Below are 19,329 nucleotides of genomic sequence, written 5' to 3'. Positions count from 1 at the left end.
CAGCAGCTCCTGATGAGCTTTCTGTGGCTTTTCCATGGGCAGTGTCTTTTTCTGGCTGCCCATCACAGCAGTGTGCTGGTGCAGTGTAGCTGGCAGGCTGGTGCTGTCTCAGATGCAGCTCTTTGCAGTGGAGAGATGCCTGAGAATGCTTCCAAGGGAGGCGAGTACAAGTCTGTATTGGATAAACAAGGTCTTTTGTATGGGCTTAAAAGCACTACACACCCATAGAAAGTCCCAAAGAAATCCCATCAGATATGATCCTTCATCACTCTCAGCCCTTTTGAAAATCCAATGTAAAATATTAAATGTATGGCTGCATATGAGCAGTGAAGGGCATGTTTCAATTGTGTCCTGAGAAATTCTTAAGATCAAATAAAAGGAGTATTTAAATAAAGTAGAAATTGACTCACGTAATTGCTAGCCTGGCATTAATGAGTAAAATTAATGCCTTGTCTGCAGAAGGCAAGCTGGAGGAGGGAAGGCTGGAAAACGGGTTATTTTGGAAACAGGGATTTTTCTGGGTTGCAATGAAGGAAGGCTGCACAGCAGAGCTCTCCTCACTGCCTCCAGCTGGGGGTCCTCACCTCTTCTACCTGCTTACAGACTGCCATGCTGCCAGTCATGAGTTTCTGAAGCAGCTGTGGGCTTGGTGAAAAGGAAGGAAAGCAACAGAGGGAATTACAGGAAACGAAGGAGGAAGTAAGGCATCCTCATGAGTGTGTGCGTGGTAGCCCTCCGAGGTGCCCTGGGTCACAAAGTAATAAATGAGAAAGTATCAAAGAAACTGAAGTTTTGTGCTTCAGCGTTCGTGCTACCTCTTATAGCAGACACCAGAGTGAAGCAAAACTGCACTCTGAAATGTGAGATCCAGAAAAGCAGTAAGAAAACCTGGGGAAAATCTCCAGCTTGTCCAGATCAGCCTTTCACCCAGAGACTGTTCTACACTTCATCCGCATCACTGCGTGAGATAATCACAACGTGAAAATAAGTCCTCTTTGTTCACGTGCAAAAACTAATGAACAAAGCTACTCCCACATCCTTTCTCTTTATAAGGAAGGAAAGAGTTCATTTAGAAATGACTTCAGAGCTAACACCATACAGAGAGTGAGAAAGTCCTATAGTGCCTCATTTACTTTTCCTATCACTACTTTCTTATCATCATCTGTACGAGTACAGGGCACTGCTAATCAGTTTGTAAATTACTTGTTGCAACCAGGAATTCACTCAAATCTACAGAAATAGAGTTGGTTTTGTCCTTTTTTTTTTTTTTTTTCTTACTGCTGCTTCAGAATACATTTAATCAGGAAATTGTCTATCTTATGTTCCCCTGTGTCTGTTTGCAATTAATGACCAAAAAAAAAAAAGAAAAATCATCTGACTACATGCATTGTTTTCTACCTACCTACTAACTCAGAACTCTGTGTGCATTTATGACCCCCATGAAGGACTTCAGGTCTATGAAACACAATACTTTTGTTGTAGCAAAGTCTACAAGAAAGCTGTATATAGCTCAAGAAAAACAAACCAGACCAGGGCTGCCCCCTTCTGCAATATTACTGCAGACAACTTTCCATTTACATTCCTCAGGCGATGGGCTGTAGATTAGATTGAGTTTGCAGTCTCTTGTGACTTTCTGCTTGTTTTCCTTTACACAGGTAAGAAGAGTCCACCTGCTGAGGACAAAGTAGTGCTAACACATATGAAGATATTGAGCAATGAAGGAATTCAGAACCCAGGGCTAGTACCAGAGGCTCCTGCTGATGCAGCCTGCACCGAGGAACCCCATCTTCCCAGCACAAATTTCCCACAGGACTGCCAGGGATGTCCAAATGCCACAGCCATAACAGCAGACACAGACTATGCAGAAGCCCCAGCAGGCACAGATTATGTAGCCACACTGCCTGACCTCAGCAGCTTTGAGTCCAAGTGCCGCCTTCACAGATTCTCCAAATTTGAATCTGAGGACTCGGGAGTTGAGCTGCCAAGCGGAGCTAACTCTCCATCAACGCCAACGGGCTCAGAGAAGAGCTTTGTTCTTCACAGTAGAGACTCATTTTGTGACTCAGGTGTGCTTAGCACCTCATCTTCTCCAGAAATTGACCACCTGATAATGAGAGCATGTAAAGAACGTTCCAGGAAGGTTGGCCAGCAAGTTGTGGAGAGTGAAAAGAAAGATGAGCTCTATAGCCAGGAGTCAGATGTTGTGGAGGTTCCCACACCTTCCCTTGAAGACTTCAGTGTTCCTCAGGAAGCAGAAAATCCTGATGAGCGTTTTGACCAGAGTGAAAGGCAATCTCTGGAAAAAGAACCATCCCCAGAGACGAACTCCCCCACAGAGAGCACTCTTCCCACCCCAATTCCCATAGAGGAGCCAAAAACAATTGCTGACAATTACACAGAGACCTTTGGCAGTGCACAAGACCTTCAGCTCCATGGACATCAGCTGAAGAAGTACCCCACAAGTGACAGTCTGGACGAATACATGAATGAATGCTGTAGACTGAGTGAGGTAAGAAATGCACCTAAACTGTATCTTATAGTTAGGCTTCTCTAAATATCACAGGATCACAGAATTGTAGGGGTTGGAAGGGATCTCCAGAGATCATCGAGTCCAACCCCCCTGCCAAAGCAGGTTCCCTACAGCAGGTCGCACAGGTCGGCATCCAGGCAGGTCTGGAACATCTCCAGAGAAGGAGACTCCACCACCTCCCTGGGCAGCCTGTTCCAGTGCTCCGTCACCTCACTGTAAAGAAGTTCTTGCGCACATTTGTGCAGAACTTCCTATGCTGCAGTTTCCAGCCGTTTCCCCTTGTCCTGTCTCCACTCACCACTGAAAAGAGTCCAGCCTCGCCATTCTGCCCCCCACACCTTAGATATTTATAGACCTGGATCAGGTCCCCTCTCAGTCTTCTCTTCTCAAGGCTGAACAGACCCAGTTCACTCAGCCTTTCCTCATAGGAGAGATGCTCCAGGCCCCTCACCATCTTTGTGGCCCTCAGTTCTGCTGTCCATAACAAATTATGAGACATTTGAACTAACAGTAAAGTCCATTTCAAAAAGCTTTAGATTAGAGGATGTGCTTATGTTTGTTCTTAAAATGAAAACTGTGAAGTAAGTTATCCTGCAGAGCCACACCGCTCTGTTAGCTGAGGTGGGAGCAGAACACGGTTTCAAAGTCAAGTTATTCCTGTTTCTGGGAACAGCTGGCTGGCTGTTGAGGCTTCAAAGTTTGGAGAAAACTTGTCTGAGGGGCAGTTCATTCTGCCCAGGCCTGGATCTGGCTCAAGAGTCAGTTCTCAAGTAGTGAGTGAACAGCAAATTAATGCACAAATCCAAATCTTTGCTGGGAGTTTCCATTTTACTTTACTGGAACAGCTGTGATGGAAATTCTTGTGTTCAGAGACCGACTTAATTACAAAGAAGTAATTTTTTCAGTAACTTGTGCTACTTCAAACTCACTCCTTTCCCATTGCTGGGTACACTGTGCAATGAATAGGAGAATAAAAAGCCGCCTGAGTACCTGCTCCACACTAAATGCTGGCAAGTGCTCAGGCCAGAGCTTTGCCTGGAGTGCACACAGACATGCTGACAGATTGTGAACCTGCCTGCCATTGTGGCTTCCAGGAGCTAGCGACAAAAAGTTAACTTCACTGCAAGTTAATACCTGAGTGAGAGCCAGAACAGAGAGCTCAGTAGGCAGAAGGAAAGGAGAGGGCAGGCTAAGTACCAGCGGTCACCAAAGAGTGCATAGAGGGGGCTTTTCAGAACGTACAAGGTGCTTGGACCCCTCTAAAAAGTAATTCCCAAGAGCAGTACCTGTTGGAGGCTCCAGAGAGTCAGTCATCCCATGTCACACACCAGGCCTGGGGATGCTGCCTATATCATCAGAATGTGGGGCTGTGTTACCATGGTGAGTCCACGCGTGGCTTCCCATCTGGGTAACAGGATGAATTGGAAAAGGGAGGCAGGAGGGGGCCAAGAGACATGTGCTGTGCATGTAACAAGCATATTTCACCATGACCTCCCTGGCCAGGCACAGACTCATCAGTCGGCCAGACCTCCCAAAGCAGTGAGGAAGGTCAGAGATGGCCCCATAGCTCAGGACCACTGCCCTTAATATTCACATCTGGGCAGCACAAGCAGATCACAATCAAATGGAGTGTCCTCTTCCTCACCAGAGCCACCTCGCACATTCTTGTGAAGTGAGTGACTTTGATGGTTCCCAGACAGTGGCCTGGCCTTTTGGCTAGGAGCTCAGAAAGGACTGGAGCAGCAGACTTCGAATACAAGGAAACTTTTTATAAAGTTACCTAAATTCTCTGTCGCTCTGGAGGGTTTGCAGCTAGCTTGATCTTGTCTGACAGCTTTGGCTGCCCATGAAATTCCTTTAAATCCTTTGTGAAGCCAAGCCTCAGTTTCCCAAAGCAGACCATTTAAATAAACAAGAGAATAAATTAGAAAGAGACTGAAGAGGAAATGAAGCTCTTCGTGGCTTATCTCCTCTCCTTTTTAATATCCTCACTGGCTGAGTGCTAAAGCTCTGTGCCCCAGAGCACTTCTCTGTGTTTGTTTTTGGAGCAGTACAAATACAGCTGTGACCTGGACACTGGGGAAGCCTGCCCCCCGTCACAGAGCACCTCTGGGCTGCTCTATCTCAGGAGCAGCACTCTGCTAACTGCTGGGATGCCAGCAGTGCCCAGGCTATCTGGAGCAACAACAGACCAGGGCTGCTGCTGTATTTGAGCCTCAGAGCATGAGGACAGCAACGACAGAGCTTTGTGCCCTCGCTAAACCTGCACAATGTTGTCCCGTCCTCACTGTCATGCAGTGCAGGCAGGACACTGTGTGATCCAGAGTGATCTATCTGTACAACTGATGGATGCATCTTGGTTTGCCCCAGCTGAGGCCCTGCTCCGTGCTCACTGGAGTTTTCACATGCTCCTGTCACCTGTCTGAAATGTGACTTAGAAGCCAACTCTTGTCTGTGTCCCTAAGACCACTCCAGGCTTGACATCTCTGGAAACACAGTCAGTGTCATCTGAAAGACAACAGGCCAGTACATGGAATTCCCACTCTGCTTGGCAAAAAAACATGCCCCTTCCAATTAATTCCTAATGCATTAATTCACTTGGAGTTTCCCCAGCCCAGTTGGCTGTGGTATTGCCAGTGGCTCTGAGCTTACCATCAAGAGAGGATGCAGCCCTGGATGAGGACTTGATATCCTCCAACCTTGCTGCTGAGACTGCTTCACAGAAACATGAGGGAAAGTGCTGGAAAAGAGGGACTGGAAAAGACAAATGTTTTGATGCTTTGGATTCATTTGGTGAAAGGTTTTGGTTGAAAATATACATCACATCATTTCAGTCTGGCATTTCTTAAACAAAGCGTTCTGATCTTCTGTTTTGAACTGGCGTTATTTTGAAATTTGCCTACATTTAAAAAGATGAAAGAGTGTGGAAGCTGTTAAACAACAAGAGAACTTTGAAGGCTAAATAAAAGCATTTCCTTTTAAGCCAAATTAAATGTTTTGGGTCAGTTTGAAGATACTTAGCTTTTGATGCTTTTGCTTTGCAAACACTTCCTCACACTCCATAAAGTTTACATTTAAAGTCAGCCCAGGCCCCTACAAGAAGAGAGAGGGAGGGAACGTTGTCGTCATTAAATGAAAAAAAAAAGCCCATTAATCACACAGCACTAATTATCCTTGTCCAAAGAAGTCAAACTACTTGTCAGTGGAGAGGAGAAGGGTTGAGGGGAAGGATAGGGCAAGCTGTGATGCTCTGCCCATAGCCTGTGCGTGCCACGCGCAGGAAACCAGAAGCTATCAGCAGTGCAACCACTCGTGGACATCAGGGTGGAGTGATCAGAAATATACAGCATGATCCCTCACTTTCCTGTTATTCACAAGCCTCAGGGTGCTGTCAGCTCCCACTGACAAATGCTTCCCGCACTGCCTATGGCGTCACCAATCAGTCGCTCCAAGCCCATGATGTGCAGCATGTGATTACATTCCTTTGCCTTTGTGCAGGCCCCATGCTCCATCCTTGCTCGCCATGCTGATGGGGTGGAGGAAAGCGGATGGGGATTTCTAGAAGGACAGAGTACTGTTCTACTCAAAATTGTTCATGGGAGAAAGCAAAGAGTCTGGTAAACAACTGTCTGTCTTGCAGCTCCCACTGGCCTTCATACCTCAGTAGTGCAATAAGGTAGAGCAACTCCAGTGACTTTGGAGGAAAAGCATGATTTTACACCAGCCAAAATATTGACCAGAGAGCTCCAGATAAGAGCAGCAGCTCCCAGTGCAGGCACTGATCCTGTATTTTTAGGCTTCCCAAGGAATTTGTGAGCTAGCAGAACTGTGAGGATTTATTGCTGAGGAGGGCTGCACCTGCTGAAAACCCATCCCCAAAACCTAGTCAGGTGAGCACTCCCAAGGGCAGAGATCTCACTCCAGTTTCCCTTCAATCCACACGGTCAAATTGTTAGTGAGAGCAACTCAGCACAGTGGGGCTGGGACCTTGCCGTCCTTTTCTTCTTTCTGAGAGTGTCTTTCAGTTTGACGTGCCCGAAAGAAAAAGCTGGCACAATTTATACATTATTGTTCCCTATTCTAACTTTAACCTTCCGATTTGTAAGCTCTACCTGATCCTCTGCATCTTTATATTAAGAAACATAGGTTTTATGCACCCAAAAATAGGTACATGGCTTTTGTTCGAGTACTATTTAGCAATCCCCAGTGGGGAATGGGAAACATTTCAGCCCCGTGAGATGAATGTTTTGGGAAGCTTCATCTGAGAGGACAGACAGAAAGGGACTCCTCCTGGAAAATGTTTGCAGTTTTCCTGTGGTTGCTCCCCCACAACTTCAAGCATAAAACTCTGATAGGTGCTGAGAGGAAAATATTTATACCAATACGTGACAGAGCAGGTTCTGTACGCAGCACAGCCAGAAGATAGTGAGGGATGTGTAGGCGTTTCCAGTCCATGGAAAAAAAGTCCTGGAAGGGGCCCTGGAGAGGCCCTCTCTGGGCAAACATTTTTGGGGGCAACCTGCCAAGTTACACAAACTTTCTGTATTGAATGCCCACCACATCTGAGCAATCCTACCGCAAATGGGCCTCGTGGGAGGGCACAAAAGCTGAAGCTCTCCCTTCAAAGCTCTTACACTTGCGTGCTACCTACTGAGATGGTTGGCCCTGCAGGGGTGGGCAAACACTGCAGGCTCTGCCTGGTTGGTCGCCTTCTCACTCCTTTGCACCTGCTGGGATCATGGCAACAAAACACACATTAATTTGCTGTTCAATAGCCTGAAGTTCCCGATCTGGGCACTCTGAGGGATGGCTGTAGAATGGGATCCTCCAGTATATTATACCCAATGTGGTTTAGCTCCTCCACAAGGGTGAATCCCCCTTGCTAGAAGCCTGGAACAAGTACTCCTTTTCCCTCTTTTCTTTTGGGATGGGTGACCTCTGTCCTGCCACTTCTCCTCCGGGTGCTGCTGAGAGGGACACAGAGCTCAGGAAGGCAAATGGCCAATGGAGACTTGGAGTCACAGTGGATTTTCATACCATTTCATGTGACCTCTGTCCCAGCTTCAGACACAAAAACATCTGGACATAATAACGCCTATTTATAAACAACATTGTATCATCATTTGTTTAAAAAGAAGTAAATCCTAATGCTGATTATTTTTGAACACACCATGAGCTTTCTGACATAATGAAAAGACAGGAAGAGTCCTAAGGCTGGCATTTCCCCAAAAACGTAGATTGTTGTGGGAAAGGAGACAGAGTAGGCTTCCTGCTTTTGTAGAGGGAACTTTTTTTTTTTTTTTTGAAGGTAAACTTACAGCACCGTTTTTGTAAAGGTTGAGGCTTATTTTACTTACTGACATCAGATGCACAGCAGCAGGCAGCGCCAAGGTGGAAGAGAGCCTCTGCGTGCATTTGTGAGCACTGCATCCAGCGGTGCCCTGCCCACGTGCAGGGAAGCCCTGGGGCAGAGGCTACAGGCTGGGCATGGGGAGACACTGCAGGTCCTGGTTGGGCAGAGAGCAGCAGTACAGCCTACTCGTGGCTCATGCTTTTCTGCTGACGCACAAACACTGCGAAAATCTGCTCACGGACAGCAACACAGGCAATCCTTTTCATCAAAAATCACACCACCTCCTAGTGCCCAGTCCCAGGCAGCTGCTGTGCCTTGAGCTCAGCTCCAAAGAGACCAAGCTGAAAGCACACATTTCCAAATGGGCGACTCGTCATTCTGAAAGAACTACAGCACAGTAAAACTCACAGCATTGCAATGTTTCTCTCCAATACTGATCATTTTTGCCAGTGCTCTGATAAAAGCATTTTAAGACCAGTTGATGCCACACTTACAGAACATCCTGACAAAGCTATATTGCAAACTTGGGCCAGCAGACTTCCTTAATATCTGAGAAAATGGCATCTGGGTTCTACTAAATTGGGAAGATGTTGTTCACAAGATGCAGATCGATTCAGGTACATGTGTCTGCAAAGAGCAGGCTGGGCTCCCAGATGCCAGTAAGGGTTGCTCTGCCATCTGTGGCTCAGGCTGTTTTGTCATTGCAGGTGAACCAAGGGAACAGCAAAGCCCTGGGATCTGGCCTGGGATACCTGGAACACATTTGCCAACTGATTGAGAAGATTGGGCAGCTGCAGGAGCACAACCTGCGGCTCCAAAAGCAAGTCTGCAGCTTACAGAAAGAGCAGAAGATGAGCCAGATAAAAGAGGTAAGCAGACAGCATAGAATCTTTCATTAAATGATATACTCAAGGCCCATATGGGAAGTCTCCAGCCCACCTGAGGGATGATGCTGATTTTACTTGACCACCTGGGCTGGGTGCTCTGCTCTTTAGGGAGCCCTTGCCCTCCATGGTGAGCTCAGTTTCTCTTGGGGTGGTCTTAGATTTCTCTTCTCATCCAGTTTTGTTTCTCAGATGCCCTAACTGCCATTTACTTGCTTCTGTTGAGTTAAAAAGGGCCCCCTCACCTCATGCCATGGCCAACTCTGTTGGTAGCTTTCATTTCTTTGCAGTCAAAAATGCCCCAAGAATGCATCTCCCTCTGACAGTGTTATCAAAACAAAACACTGTCATGGACTTCTGTAGCAATCACACGTTTTGAATTGCAAGTTCTTTCTTTCCCTTCTATTTTCATGTGGTCGAAATCCCAGAATTTCCCACAAAATAGACACAGTAGAAGAGAGAATTGGTGGTACCACTGCCCAACATCCATGCTTGTTTTTTAGTTTTCTCTTTCTGCTCTGCTGAGCTACCAAAGGAAGAATCACAGAATCACAGAATGGCCAGTGTTGGAAGGGACCTCAAGGATCATGAATCCCAACCTCCCTGCCACATGCAGGGCCACCAACCTCCCCATTTAATACTAGACTAAGCTGCCCAGGGCCCCGTCCAATCTGGCCTTCAACACCTCTAGGAACGGGGCATCTACAGTCTTTCTGGGCAGCCTGTTCCAGCACTTTGCCACTCTCTCTGTAAAGAACTCAGAATTTATGACTTGAAACATCTTAGTGCTCCCATCTGTCTTTTCTTTCATTAATTTTTTTTTTTTTTTTAAATCAGCCAGAGCTAGCTGTGGAATTTGATTTAAATTTTCAAGTCATTTCAGCTTCCTCCCACACACCAAGTTCTCAGACCCTGAACACTTTGTTCAGCTCCGCGCCACCTCTTTTTCTCAGTTCCTTTTCTTTGGCCACCATACCAGCTTTCCACCTTTTCACCTCCCTTCCCTTTCTCCCCTTTCATTTATTATATCACCCCCAAAGGAACACAAGGGGTCTGTCACACTCAGCTATTTCTTCCCACCATGCTGTGATGAGTCTTTCATTCCTCCGACACAGTCATTCCTCCCCTGGTACTGCTCTCCCACCTGCTGGGACTGGATCTGCAGTAGGTGACCAGCTCCTTCTCAGAGCTGAAGCCAAGTTGTGAGTCAGGTTGCAGAGCAGGGAGGCTCGTCATTTCCATGTACTCATCTCTCACACTCAGAGGAATGCAACCTCCTGCATAGAGCCTGGGAATTGTTAACACGTTTCCTGAAGCTCTACAACTGAGTCATTGCCCAAAGCAACCCTTATAAGCTGCAAATTCAGGGTCAAATCATCATCTGGTGTATGTGCACCATCCTCCAGCTCCCATTAAAATGAAAGGCACCGTGCATTTATGTAAATATTCGAAACTGGTCCTCACAGTATTTTCCAAGGTCTCTCAACACAGCCTTCTTGCCTGCATATGTCCCGTGATATGCTGGGGGAACTGCACTCCCAGTTGTAACACTCAGCACTTGCAACATGATCTACAAAACTGAATGCTCTCCCGGTATTACTGTGGTGCCTGCATCTTCTGCATCCAAGTAATTCTCCATTATTTTCCTCCTCAGTCCCACAAGCCCTCTATACATATATATATAGAAGAATATAGAAGAGAAACATTACTACCACTATTTGCCATAGGACATAACAGCTGATGTCCGCATGACTTTTTCCTGGGAGGGGGGGCATCTTAAGGCTACTTGCCAAACCACAATAAAGAGGAGGTATCATTCTCTGCCTTTACTGCGATCCCATTAGATCTCACCAGCTTAATGACCTCCATACTTACCAAAAGACCTCCCAGACACACCTGTGGCAGGGGCTGTGTACAGAGTTGATACTGAGGAGCACAGGGAACACAGTTACTTCATGTCCTTTGCTTTACAAATGATCCTCAATGCCCTGGGTAAAAAGCAACATATTTTATCAGCTTTTCAAAGCACCCCCCCAAAAGCCCAGATACTGCAAAGTGCTATGTGAAACATATCCATATGAGATGTTACATTAAGATTGTCAATTACAAGGTTGAAAGGCTCCCTCTCTCACTGTACCAGCTACAGCAAAGCACCACATATGGTGAGTGTTTGGTAACACGTTAGCAAGTTATGGCCTCCCATCAATAAAAATACAAGATATTGTTGTCTGTGCATGGTCCAAAACAAATAATATTATCATAAAATGTGAGTCTGTTATAATGGATGTTTATTTACACAACTGCTTCAGCTGAGCAGCTCTGTGTTTAGAAACTGTCTTCAACTCCTTCTGGCAAACAACCCCAAAAGCTGCTGAACACCAAGCAGTTCAAGTCAAGCACTAATGAATCCATGAAAAAATCTGCATTGCTTACTCTAGATTGCTCAGCCTTACAGAGAGGTAAATCCCTTATCTGGGTCCTGTCAGGTCTCAGGACAAGGCTGAGCATCCCAGGGCTGGAATGCTTGCAATCTGTCTGTGCCTTCACACTGACCCGCTACCTTGAGCTGCTGCAGCCTCACAGTCTGCTTACCTTCTCTTGTCTGGTGTAGGAGTACCTCATGCAGCATTGCTCCTGTGGAGCTGCCAGCATGTTCCTCAACTCGTACCAAGACATGAAGACATTTCTGGCAGGGAGAAGCAGACCTCATAGCCTCTTGGTTCAGACTGGAAACCCTTCTGATCTTTCAATCATCCCAGAAATAGGAGCAAACACCGACAAGCTCAGCGACTACTGTGGTGAGTTTGGCTGCCCCAAAACTGCCCTTCCATTTGTCACCACTTGGTGAGACAAGCTGACCGGCAACTCCCTTTTCCCTAGGACAGGCAGATAGGAAGGTGCCAGCTTCCCAACTAAGGTTTTATCCCATAAAAGATGCATTCTGAAATACCTTGAACACTTGCTCCTTCACATGTGCGAAGTCAGATTTCTTGCCCACTGTAACTGTGGCTACAGAGGTTGGGCCAAATATATTATCAAAATATCTTTCTCTTTTGGAAACCTGAACAAGTCTATTAGTATAGCTCCTCCATGTGGCTTTAAAATCCTCCCAGCCAAGATATAGTTTTATCTAAGGTGGGAAGCCTCATGCCTATTAGTCTCCTGCTCTCTCATACAGGCACAGAACACATTCCTGGAGGATGACATACTCAGTAGACCAAGAGGAAATAAACCCCAGCTGCAAAGCTTGGTCCAGAGATCAACTTTTCCAGAAGGCTGAGAACGACTGGACTCAGCCTACTCATGTAAAGCCAGCTGAAAAGCCTAGATAAAATGTTACATGTCAACTACCACAGTAAATGAACCTAATTAGTTTATTTCAAACCTTCAAGTTCAGCCTGCTGTTATACCCTCTGAAACACAAACCTTCAACACAGCTTCTAGCAGAACTGGGTCACTGTGTAAACGGCCTTTGGGCCCTCTAGTGCCAAAACTCAGAAACTCTCTTTATTGGCAGTTTCAGTGCAGGGTTGAGAGGAAAATAAGACCATGAGGAAGCCAACAGAAAGTTTGCCCCGATCACGCACGAGCTTGGATCATTTACCTTCCTTGCACCAAATTGTGGCATGAAGACAAAAAGTTTTCTGTCAATCATTAAGCCCTAAGAGGACTCATCCTGTTGCTGGCAGCACTGTCCACCAGGACATTACTTAGAAATGTGAGTACAAATATAAGTCCTTGCATTTCATTGCAGGAAGTGAGAGATACCCAGAATCAGGAAACAGCCATCCAACAGCAGGGCTCAGGAAGTTGTCGAACAATAGGAACAAGGAAAATGAGTTCAGAGAAGGTGGTGGCATGGCCGAAAGACAGGCTTTTCCACCAAAGGATTCTGCAGCCAGAAAGGTGAGTGATAAACCTGGCGCCAGGGCTCTGGGTGAGATCTGTGCGGGAAGTAGGGAGTTCTGCTCAGGCAAATGCAAAGTCAGGCACTGGGAGAACAAGCCCACACTGCCTGCTTTCCACCAGGGCTGGGGCATGCAGGAAAGCGTGCTCCGTATGCTTCTGGTCCCAGCCTCAAACAAAGATCGTATGCCAACATGGCTAGAAGGGCACAGAGCAGGTACCCAGTGTGTACCAGCCCCAAAGAGTTTGATGCGTGAAGTCAGTTCTAAGCACCTTCACTAATACTGCCAGCGAGATTAAAGCAAGCACATGTTCATTACTGCAAATAACAATTTCAGTGGGTCAGCCTGTAGCTTATTGCCAGACTGGCAGCATATCAGTGTAATAATCAGACCTCAAAGCTTGTTTTAGGGAAGCCCTATCACTGAATTCCAAGGAAGCTGCAACGAATGGTTTTCCTCTCTCTCTCTCTCCCATTGTTTGTGGCTGCCTCAGCACTTTACTGTTCCAAGGGGGATCAGAAGTGCTGAAATACCAGTGCAGAGGCTCTAATCAGAGTATTCCCAGCCCCACAGGAAGGAGGAAGGAGTAAGTCTCTCACGGGAAAGACTTTCTCATGAAATTTCCACGTAAAGTTGCAAATTGGTTGCAAACATTTGCATGAACTCCATAAACACTGTCAAGAACATATCCTGAAAGATGCTCAGTGCTGCAGTTCGTGTCTAGCAAAGTTCTGGCTATGAACATTATTTAAGTGCATGGGAAGTCCTGATTACTTATTTCACAGCACAGCAGAACTGAGATCCACACTTCTTAAACTGAATCCTAGCGCAGTCTTCCTACACCGCATCTTTGTATAGTCACTCCTATATTTGGTACTGCGGACCTTTACCTTCTACAGCTGAGGAGCTGTATGGGAATCCTGCCACACCATTCCAGATGCAAGAGGTATGTGAATTGGCAGTCTGAATAAAAAAGAGAGGCAAAAAGAAAAGGAAAGAAGGGATTACCATCCATATGTAAAAGGCAGAACCACAAAGAGATTAAGGGGTATGAGTGAAGTCAGGGCAGAGATGAGAAGAGAGTCCAGCTTGTTCCCACCTCTCTGAGATGGTCTCACTGTCACAGTACTTACAAGTCTATTTTTCTTTGCTTTTAGGGTCTGGAGACCAGCAAGAACTGTTTGGTAAGTACTGCTTTGTGGAATATATTTTGCTTGTATCTGCACTGCCATGGACCTAGCTCCCAAAGCACACAGCATTTTACATAGAAAAAGAGATTCGCTGACCCCCAAGGTTTTTTGCCAAAGTAACAGACCACATATGCTATTTTTATGACTTACTGCATTTGTTCCATTGTTCTCCCACTCCCACAATAGGCAATAGCTAGCTAGCTAGGAACAGGCAACTGCTCAGCCTTTGTGGCATTAACAGTGCTGGCTCTTCTGGGACATCTCTGGCACAGCCAGGGACTGCCTTCCCACAGTGCAGAGCTGCCAAGGCCTTCAGAAGTCTGCTGCAGCACACATTAATCCTAGTAAGAAACACAAAGGTTTGATATTTCCATGAGTAAACAGTCTCTTACAGGCAATTAATTCAATAGCACAGAAAACGCTGCAGTTTTCAGCTGAGCCCATGACCTCATCTGAAGTTTTGAAGTGGAAATTTAGCAGAGCTTCAAGAATTGCTGCAGTAGGTTCTGCTTTGGCAGCTGCCAGGTCATGCTGCCAAGATGGCCCAGGATCACGGAGCTGTGCTGGAGCACATGCTCCACTGGTGGCACTGTGGGATGGCAGCTCAGGACAAGGCCCAAAACATGGCAGTGGTTGTGAGAATTTCACCAAAATAGGCATCAGCAACATTTCTACCCCTGGACATGATTTTTTCCCTCTGCTCCCAAGGTTTTCCAGCACTAAATTTTAGGAAATTTAAAACAACATAGGAAAAAAAAAAATATTGAACATTTTGTATACCTTTTTCTTCCAAGTTAGTAAGTCCATCCTAAGACAGCAAACATTAAGGAGGACCTCATGGGACTCCATGACCTGATAATCACCATTAGCATTTCAAATGAAAGCACTCAACAGCTGCAGCCTGTGAATGTGACAGAGAGACAAAGGCTTGGTGCCTTCTAATTCATGGGCCCCAAAAAATGACACCTTGAGAAGGGCTGATACCAATGCACCTGGCCTAATAAAAAGGCAAAGAGAGTCAAGCTGCTTTTTTGGGTAGTTTGCTGTGTAAAGTCCCCCTCTGCACCCCTGCAATGGGTGCAGGTAAGTCGTAGAAAAACAAACCACTTCTCTTTTCCTTTAGTACAGTGTAACAGTGAGGTGCAACGTGGCTTTAGGCAGCTACTCAGCACTCACCAGGGAAGTGCTAGGTTTAACTAAAACCAAGGCTTTTCCTATGTGTCCAAAATAAAGCAGCACAAAACAGTTAGCACTGTATGCACTGGTGAACTGCACAGCTGTGGCGGAGTCACAGACCTATATGAGTTCTTTACCCCTTTATCTTGGGATGTATTATGAGTGGGAAGCTCCCTTCTTCCCACCAACCTAGAGTACGCCAAAGTATCATATGCTAGCCAGATGAGGTCTGCCAGCAATCAACCTCTGGTCCCAGTTACAGCTTCTTTTTCTCCCTAGGGTGAGAGCCATGCGTGGGGGAGAATGAGAGATCTTATGAGGAAGACAAGGCTGAGAAACCAAAGCAAGCTGGGGCTCTCCTCTGCTGCTCTGAAGAGGTCCTGCCCACAGTTGTACAGGTAGGGCAGAGCTGCGGGAGGGTTTCACTTAGTGCTGGTGCAGCTGGTGGTGACAAGAACATTTTTCTGAGTGAAGACCCTCCTTACCTTCTTTCTAGTATAAGAGCGTCCTGGCCAGCACAGCCCTTTGCCCAGGTGCTCTAAGATCCCCACTGGACAATGTTACCTATGTGAAAATAACAAAAATATTGGGGTCCCTAAGGAGGTGCCTACCTAGTCATCACTAGCAAGGGTCACTCCAGTGACTAACTACTATATCTGTTAAGAGATCTGTGCTGGTCCCTCAGGTGAGTTTGCTGTCTGAGCTGCAGCACTCTCTGTGCAAGGTGATAACAGCATCCATTGCACAAACCCTCTCTGCATGCCTATCAAGTACTCCCAGCTGGTCTGGTGGATTTGTGATGTTTGCATCTATAAGCAGGTAACAGGAAGAGCCTGGGTATCTTAACAAAGCAGGAGAATTACATGGAACTGGGCACCTCCCTGTGTTTTTTCAGCTGAGGTCTTGGTAACCTCGAGGGGAACAGCTTGGATGTGCTTAAGCCCTCCTTGGGTTTTCAGAGGGGCAAAGATAGGGAAACAGCAGTTGTTTAACCACTCAGGAACATCCCATTGTTCCCTCTGATAGCCTGTACCTACCTTACAAGATGCACAAGGGAACTGGTAATTACAGCTGGAGAAAACCCTCTGTAGTTCATGGACTGATTTTTCCAGCTGGGAGAAGCTTAGCTGGGGCCCAAACACATGGTAACAGGCAAGCTTCCTCCTATTGTTTGTGAAACTGAAAGGACTACAAACAGAAAGAGATCAAACAGTTCCATCTAAAATAGATGGTGAACCAGCTGGGGAAAACATACAAACTCTTGTGAACCTGCCCTCTAAAACTGAAAAAAATGAGACCCCATGTGGGCTTCAGAAAAGTGCTGTCTCTGCCACCCCCCACAGCCTTTTCTGTGCAGCACTGAAGATGCTGCCAGCACTCCCTGGGTGAGAATTACAGCCTAAGTAAATTCATTTTCTTCTACTGAAAGGCCATCCCAACTGCTCCTAAAAGAGCTACTTTGGCATACATATAGGACAACTAAAACACATAGAAAGGCTGCAGAATGAGATGCCAAAGGGATGACTTTTACCTGACTGAAAATGGGCAGCTCCAGAAACCTGGCATGCTGATTTTCCCAGGCTGCTTCCCGTAGCTGGTAAATAAACGGCTTTCTCTAACATATGGGCATAGACACTTCGCACATGTCCCATGCCCTTGAAGTCTCTCCATTCCCTCTTCTCCTGCTTTCCAACTTTGTTCACTTGCCCTATCCCTGTTTGCTCTCACCCTCTCTAGCACGCATCCTGCAATAGCGATGCACTGACGTTTGTTTTTTGCTGAGGCTTAGAAAGCTGGGAACAGTGCTCTTGGGCATTTTAAGTACCTACTACCCTCAGGCTCATTTAAAATAAGGCACTGAGCCTCAGTAAATCAGCGACAGCTCTGCAAATGCTGCTGGACAGAAAGTTGGGCCCGTCCTGCAGCAGTACCATGATAACAAAGCAAAGCAACGTAAGCACTGAAACCCTGATAGTCTCAGCATTGAAAGCCACTGCCTTTGTCACAATTTATGAAACATGTTTGTCCTGGCACTTGATCCTGTTTGTGCGTGCAGGCACACAGAATTGGCTGTCTTTTGCTTACCCAGGCTTCCTTGGGCTCAGAGGCATCTCCCAAGGTCTTGAACTGGAGCAGGCTGTAGCCTGGTGTCCCACAGTTAACATATAGCTCTGAAGGAAGCACAGATTTGTTGCCTTTGACACTCAGGCCCACTTGAGTCATTCAGGCAATTAGGGAAAGTCTGTTTGTTTTTGTTTTTGTAACTAGGTCAAAGCAAGTCGCCTTTCATGCTCCCACTGTTTATGATGAATGATCTGCTTCAGGGCGGTGGCTCTGTTTTTCTTTTGTCTGTTTTTTCTTTTTTTCTTTTCTTTTCTTTTTTTAAGTCCACAAAAGAATTCTCACAGTAGTGAGAGAACTTGGTTCTTCCAGCAGGAGAGACAGAGCCTGCCAAGGTAAACACACTGGCACAAGACTTGGTGGTTTGTCATATATTGTTCCAGCCAGGCTTAGGTTTTCATTTCATTTTCTGTTTTCTAGTAGCACTTTCACTCCTGCAAAGTCTGTTTTTCTTAGAGGGCCAGAAGAGGCTGATAGACGACCTGGTCATGGAGTTGTGAATTTAACAGCATATGGACCTGAGCCTGACACATAGCAGAAAAGTAGATTTCTCCCTCAAATCCTTGCAGAAAGTACTCTCCACAAAGAGCAAGGAACTTCCTTCCAGCTCAAATGATCCCTAAGACAAGAACTCTCTGTCTTTGCACTGTGAACTGGTTTCAGTGACAGAAGACTGTTCTCAAGTGACAGTCTGGCATCAGAAGGTCAAATATTTGCCCTGAATAAATAACTGCAGACTGACACTGACTGGAGAGAATCCAGCTGGGCTGTAAGTTCCACAGGAGCCCACCTTGAAAAATTTATTGCCACTCCATCTGACATTACGAAGTACATGTGGAACTGCCTCTAGTTAGACTGACATTCCTACCAGTCCCCAGAAACCCAGGAACAAGTAGGAGCACATAAGTGCCTCTGAGATATTTTTCCCTTATTTTCCCCAGCACCATTTTTATACATGGGAAACTTTTAATCCCTTGCTTCTTGCCCTGACTGCAGCTGAGAAGTAGTCCCAGCCATTTCCACAAAAGCCATTCAGCTCAGGAGCTTTACTGATGCTATCTGAAATCCCTTCCTAGGGCAGGTTCTAATATGGGAAACTTCAGATAATTCCAGCCTGGTACTCCTGTTGAGACATATCCACCTGTTTATCTACAAGCGTTGCAGCTCTAAGGTAGCTACGTGGACTTGAGCTAACCTCAAGTTATGATATCTTTTGTGGGCAAGGACATTAGTTTCGATCTGACAGCCACTGAAAGCTTACATCTGTATGACAGCTACTTGGTGATTAGGGTGAAGTAAGCTAGGAAGCACAGTGCCACACCAATATGCCAAAGCCCCTGTCCAGAACAGCCTTGTGCAATGACAGAAATCCCATGACCCAGAGCTTGCAGGCCTAGGTCTGAGTTGCACTCTTAGGGAAAGTTACTCCCATGGGAGCAGAGGCAGCCAAAAAACTAAAGCAGCAAGGCTTAAATTCAGCCATTTCACTGCAAAATACTTAAGAATTAATGAAACAGAAATCCTACAACGTTTAGGAAGATAAAAAAATCAGTAGCTAGAAAATAGAAATCAGCGTCATATCAGTCATGGCTTGATTTGAACAGTTCTTCAAATCAAAGATAGCAATGAGCTATTTGCTAAACATTTGAATTGCTTTGAAATGTTGCATTTAATAAAAAAAAAAAACACCAAAAAAACACAACATACATCTTCACTTTCTCAAACAGCAACTATTTTTAGAAAGTGTTCCAAAAGATTTTTCTTCCCCAAGTCCTGGAGGCCTGTGCCATTACAACCAAACAGAATGCATGGCACTTACTGCATTGGGAAGCAATAAGGAACAACTGCAAAGCTGGAGACAGACTAAGCAGTGAGCTTAGTCCTGTTCTTTCCAATTCTTCACCTCTTACTGAAGACCAAAAGTGTTTAAGCCTGTGACAGTGAGCCACCAATCTCTCCCTCTTTGCAATATCACACCAAATTATGCATTTTGTAGTGTTTTGGGTTTCTCTTGGATGCTCCCACAAGTATTTAGCCAGCATGTGGGTTGGAATTCTGGACTGGCAAGGGGAAGAGCATTGGGTGCTGTTTGGGTGGTGGGTACATATGCACAGCACGTTAGTGCTAAAAAAACACCATGTGTACTGACTGTGTGCTGTCAACTTCA

General features: G+C 45.9%; 1 protein-coding gene and 1 long non-coding RNA gene across 11 annotated transcripts in view; one reads left to right on the top strand and one right to left on the bottom strand.

Moving 5' to 3' along the window:
* Window positions 1-19,329, top strand: part of LOC128077568 (uncharacterized) — a 29,432-nt gene that overhangs the window by 7,598 nt on the left and 2,505 nt on the right. For 5 of the 6 annotated variants that reach the window (XM_052676979.1, XM_052676980.1, XM_052676976.1 and 2 more), the window contains exons 2-7: window positions 1,656-2,509; window positions 8,591-8,752; window positions 11,379-11,565; window positions 12,522-12,673; window positions 13,833-13,859; window positions 15,321-15,439. In XM_052676979.1, coding sequence (XP_052532939.1) covers window positions 1,656-2,509; window positions 8,591-8,752; window positions 11,379-11,565; window positions 12,522-12,673; window positions 13,833-13,859; window positions 15,321-15,439 — 1,501 coding nt within the window. Of the gene's footprint in view, window positions 1-1,655; window positions 2,510-8,590; window positions 8,753-11,378; window positions 11,566-12,521; window positions 12,674-13,832; window positions 13,860-15,320; window positions 15,440-18,889; window positions 18,989-19,329 lie in introns of those variants that run through there. The other variant, XM_052676982.1, reaches the window with a different exon arrangement.
* Window positions 2,505-18,919, bottom strand: LOC128077577 (uncharacterized). Of its 5 annotated transcripts, none has more exons than XR_008205061.1 (7): window positions 16,079-18,919; window positions 15,527-15,605; window positions 14,646-14,766; window positions 14,016-14,206; window positions 5,183-13,638; window positions 4,311-4,410; window positions 2,505-3,934 (listed from the first exon to the last, which is right to left on the bottom strand). It is a non-coding gene; the product is annotated as an uncharacterized LOC128077577 (long non-coding RNA). The 5 variants fall into 5 exon arrangements; XR_008205060.1 differs by having other exon boundaries at window positions 4,311-5,623; window positions 7,182-13,638; XR_008205063.1 differs by having other exon boundaries at window positions 4,311-7,260; window positions 7,888-13,638.

Source organism: Tympanuchus pallidicinctus, unplaced genomic scaffold (assembly GCF_026119805.1).
Source record: "Tympanuchus pallidicinctus isolate F22 unplaced genomic scaffold, pur_lepc_1.0 scaffold16, whole genome shotgun sequence".
NCBI lineage: Eukaryota > Metazoa > Chordata > Aves > Galliformes > Phasianidae > Tympanuchus > Tympanuchus pallidicinctus.
This window is presented reverse-complemented; position numbering and strand designations above follow the sequence as displayed.